This window comes from Morone saxatilis, unplaced genomic scaffold (genome assembly GCF_004916995.1).
Source record: "Morone saxatilis isolate NCDOM2014 unplaced genomic scaffold, NCSU_SB_2.0 Contig20, whole genome shotgun sequence".
NCBI lineage: Eukaryota > Metazoa > Chordata > Actinopteri > Moronidae > Morone > Morone saxatilis.
The window spans coordinates 2,697,429-2,701,704 of record NW_023339763.1 but is presented as its reverse complement, the minus strand read 5'-3'; the positions used below and the strand labels follow the sequence as shown (position 1 = coordinate 2,701,704).

The 4,276-nt window shown below is 40.2% G+C and overlaps 1 protein-coding gene across 1 annotated transcript in view; it reads left to right on the top strand.

Moving 5' to 3' along the window:
• Positions 1 to 984: 984 nt before the first annotated feature.
• Positions 985 to 4,276, top strand: part of plekhb1 (pleckstrin homology domain containing B1) — a 6,593-nt gene continuing 3,301 nt past the window's right edge. The window contains exons 1-2 of the mRNA XM_035667191.1: positions 985 to 1,021; positions 2,555 to 2,707. Coding sequence (XP_035523084.1) covers positions 985 to 1,021; positions 2,555 to 2,707 — 190 coding nt within the window. The remainder of the gene's footprint in view (positions 1,022 to 2,554; positions 2,708 to 4,276) is intronic.

Here is a 4,276-nt window from a genome sequence, read left to right as displayed (position 1 = left end):
TACACACTGGTCCTTTAAAATGCATTTACTTTGAAACACATGCAGGTATTGAAGGGTAACAGCGGAAGCAGTGGATTGTTTAGATCTGACTGATTCCCAATACTGGTACTACTAGAGCTAATACAGATCATCTGAACAGTCGTCTGTTTGAAGAACATTCAGAAAACAAACAGCCTCAGTGAGATGGCTCTCCAGAAGGAAGACGCTGACCTGACCAGTTGAACTTTGAGCAAATTGAGAGACTCCAGACACAAAGGCACTCTCTCCTGACAGATCTTCTCTTCACAGATACACAGCGGGTGGCCAAGCTGTGGCATATACCTGTATATACTGGCCCCAGGTTTGTGGTCACCTGAGAGGCCTTTACCGCTCTTTCACTGCAGACAATGACCCAAAATGTCAGAAAACACTGGTTCTAAATTAAGAAATGACTATAAATATACAATCATGTGACTCAGTGGACGCAGAAGAGACCAGTGTTTTCTCTGAGCTTTACCAGGAAATGATGTCACCAAGCATGCTGGGAAGACTCTCATAACTGACCTGGAGACTGTAACAATTAGGCTAATCCTCATGTTGTTATTTCAGTGCTGGGATTAACTTGTAAAAGCATGCTATATATGTGTGTGCATACATTAATGGTTCAGGGGTCACGTGACTTTAGTTCATGAACATGTAGACGTATAGTAAAGATGAGGCATGGCACACGGTGGGGGAGTCAGGAAGAGAGAAATCAGTCCAGAAAGAGCGAGGAAGATGAGACTGGATGAGAGGGTGTGGCCAAACACTCTCCTAATCCAGAATGATCCTGTGAGTCAACCTTAGAGCCAGATTAATGTAGCAGTACCTCAGTGTCTGTGGGACAGACGGGATATAAACAGAGGCCACAACCAGCTGCTGGATCTTTTACTCTTGTGACCAAATTTAAAACTCTCCTTTTGCTTCTACTGGATTATTATTATTAGTGGGACAACAGTGAGACACATGGCGCTGCTGAGGTCAGGCTGGCTGTGGAGACAGAGTGAGTAGATACAGGAGTTTTTCTTTAGTTTTAACTTTAGCTGTTAAGACAAGAAGCACCACCTCAAGATCTGATTCATTTAAACCAATGCTGGCAACAGTGCTCATTGTAAATGATTATTTTTGGTAAGGTTTGCCAAAAATGTGTAGGTTCCAGTCTCTCTAATGTGAGGATTTTCAACTTCTCTCTATTTCATTATTAACTTTTTGTTTTTACCGTGAACTTGTGTTCAGTAAGCTGTTGTTTAGACAAAATACGTGATCGAAATTGACGCTTTAGCCTCTGGGAACCTGCGAAGAGTATTTATTTTGTTTTTATTTTTTCAGGCTTTTTATACTGTAAGATGACAGTAGAGAGAATGAATGGAGAAAGAGAGAGAGAAGTAGAGAGAGAGAGAGGAGAGAGAGAGAGAGATGGGGGATGACAGGTAACAAACATCACTGGCCAGACTCAAACTGTGGGTGGTGCAGTTCACGGGTGGTGCCTTAACTCCTAGGCCACAAGGTGCTGCCGTTTGTGGCCATTCTACAGGCTAAAAATCTTTGGATCTACTGAGAATGAAAATCATTAATGTAACCAAAAGAGAATATTGTATACAATACAAAAATACATTTGACACCAAATGTACATGGTGAATGTTTCAGTTTTTATTAAAGTGTCACTTCTTTCATATTTTAAATACAACTAAAGTAAGAACAAACACAAGTAAAGATGATATGACATCTTGGTTGTTGTAGGAATCAATGATTTGATCTTCCAGTTAGTCTCTAGTTCAGTGTCTTTATCTACTGAGCGTGCAACAGCTTATTCTATGTACTATAGGTAGACCAATACTGGATTTCTGAGGCTGATATCAATGTTTGAGAACTTTCTAGAAAGTGAAACTGTACCTGTTATGAAACTCCAACCTTTGTCACTTATAATCCCATTAATTGTCCCTGCCCATGTCTTTAAGTGGCTTACCCGGGACAGTCAATGTAGATGTATCTAAAATAACATCCAGAAAACACAGCAACAAAACAAATAGAAAACAAAATCACATTTCTTCTTCTTACATACTTATTCAGGTTATTGATCATAGCACTGACTCAACAATCACTTAATCAACCATCAATCTGAGGTCAATGAATGGTCTACTCCAGACCTGCCACCCCGATAATGAAAGCGATTTTTTCATAAGCACATAATTGCAGAAGAAAATGCTTGTTGTTGATTTTTGGCAATGTCAACTAGAATTGGTTGACATTGTATATGTAAAATTAGTAAAAGTATTAAAGACAATTTAATCATATTCTGTAATAAAGTAATTTACTTGAGAAAGCAGCCAGTAGAATACCTTTGCATAGTCATATCGGTGCAAAATCCACTAGGGAAATATTTTATTCCAGCTCAAATCAGCTGCCATATTGGTAATCTGTGTATTTTAACCTCTAAAATTGGTATCGAATCCCATAGCGGTCGGACTCTACTTACTTCACAGCTCCTTCATGGACAAACACTAATGGTACACTGTGACATGTGTCTCCCCTCCAGCTTCCGTCCTAAGACGCTGGAAGTTAAACTGGTGTGACCTTTGGGTAGATGGGAGTCTCTGCTTCTACAAGACCGACAGCAGGCGAGAGCTGGAGCACCGCATCAGCCTCAAGCTAGCATGTGTAGACGTGAGATCTGGCCTGGAATGTGGAGGTAAAGCCACCATTTAACCTTTTTTTTTTATCTCAAAGCTGCACTCATCAGTATTTTTTATATTGACAATGGATTATGTGTAATCTGAAAGTGGGTCTCTTGTGGTGACAGTTAGGGATTATGTGGTGGAAATAGTGGAGCATTTAGAAGCTGAAGAGTCACATATTTTCCTCAGCAGTTGGTGGAGACCAAAACATTAAATTGCTCAGATTACTTGTGCACTTGTTAAAAATGGCTGAAATTGTTTCGTGTGGCAAGGGAACAGTGGTTGTAAGTCAGAGCAGGGGACAGACAGACACTCTCAGTCAGGGCAATAGGTGGTATGGCTGAAATTAATATCACAATAAATACTTTTACAATATTGATATAGAGCACAGTATGGCAAATATAGGCAATAACACACAATATAATCACACTGATGATCAGTGTAATGAAATGCTCAGTCCTAGTTGCTAAATGCCAGAAAGTAGAGCTGAATTATGATCACAGAACTGAGCCTCGGAAGCTTTTTTTAACCAACAATGTGCCTGGTCAAGGTGGTGAAGATTTACAGGCAGCCAGCAGCATCAGTACAGCTGTGTGCCACTTCCATTCTCCCAATATTTCTCCTCAGGTCACACTATTCCCCCACAATGCAATACAAGAGAAGGACGCTAAAGGAACACTTCAGAAAACAAAAAATAACTTAAATTAACTTAAATTACCTTTCCTGAAGTTTTCTTAGAGTTACAGTTTTACTGCCGTCCAACAGCAAAGGTGTCATTTCCTATTAATAATAAAGGGGTAAGGATGTTGATTTGTTGCATATTAACTGCAAGAACATTATGAAATAAAGATTAGTATGTAGTATCTGTATCCAGATTCAGATGTTTTAGTATTTAGTATTTTTGAGCCATTTTATGCTTTATTACCAATGTGACAGTGGATGCAGGGGCGGATAGAGAGAAATACTCATGGAGTGATGAGAGGGTGACATGGAGACATTAACTAATAATTGCACCGGACAAAAAAAATAAACAGCAGTATTTTAGCAAAGAATATAGGCCTAGACAGGGCTATGAATATACAGTACAGGTTAATGTGTATGTAAGAAATTCTATATATATATATATATAGATATATTATATATACTAATTAGTATAATACCTACTATCGTCACATATAACGTATGAGCTACCAGGTAAGCATGTACTGTATCAAGAAGCTAAACAGTGCCGGTAGAAGTAGTGCAAACAAAAGAAAGCTGACTGTGCTAATTAAAAGTGACGCATGGTGGTGGTGTTGCTGAAGTTGAAAAGGTCTCAGCCTGCTGGATGAAGGACCATGTGGCAAGCGCGCTGTCCTGCCACTGAGGGTGCAGCAGCTGTTGAAGCTGAAGGAGCCTGGCTTCAGGGCCCACAAGTCTCATGCAGGGGGTGAGAGGTGTTGTCCATGAATTGACATCAGCTTGCTCACGCGCCTGCCCTCTATGGAGTTCCCTAGAAGGGCCAGTCCAGGACACCAAACTAGCCCTCCCTGAACCGGTTTCCTTAATTTTTACCAGCTAGATCCGCGACTTCTATGTGCCGG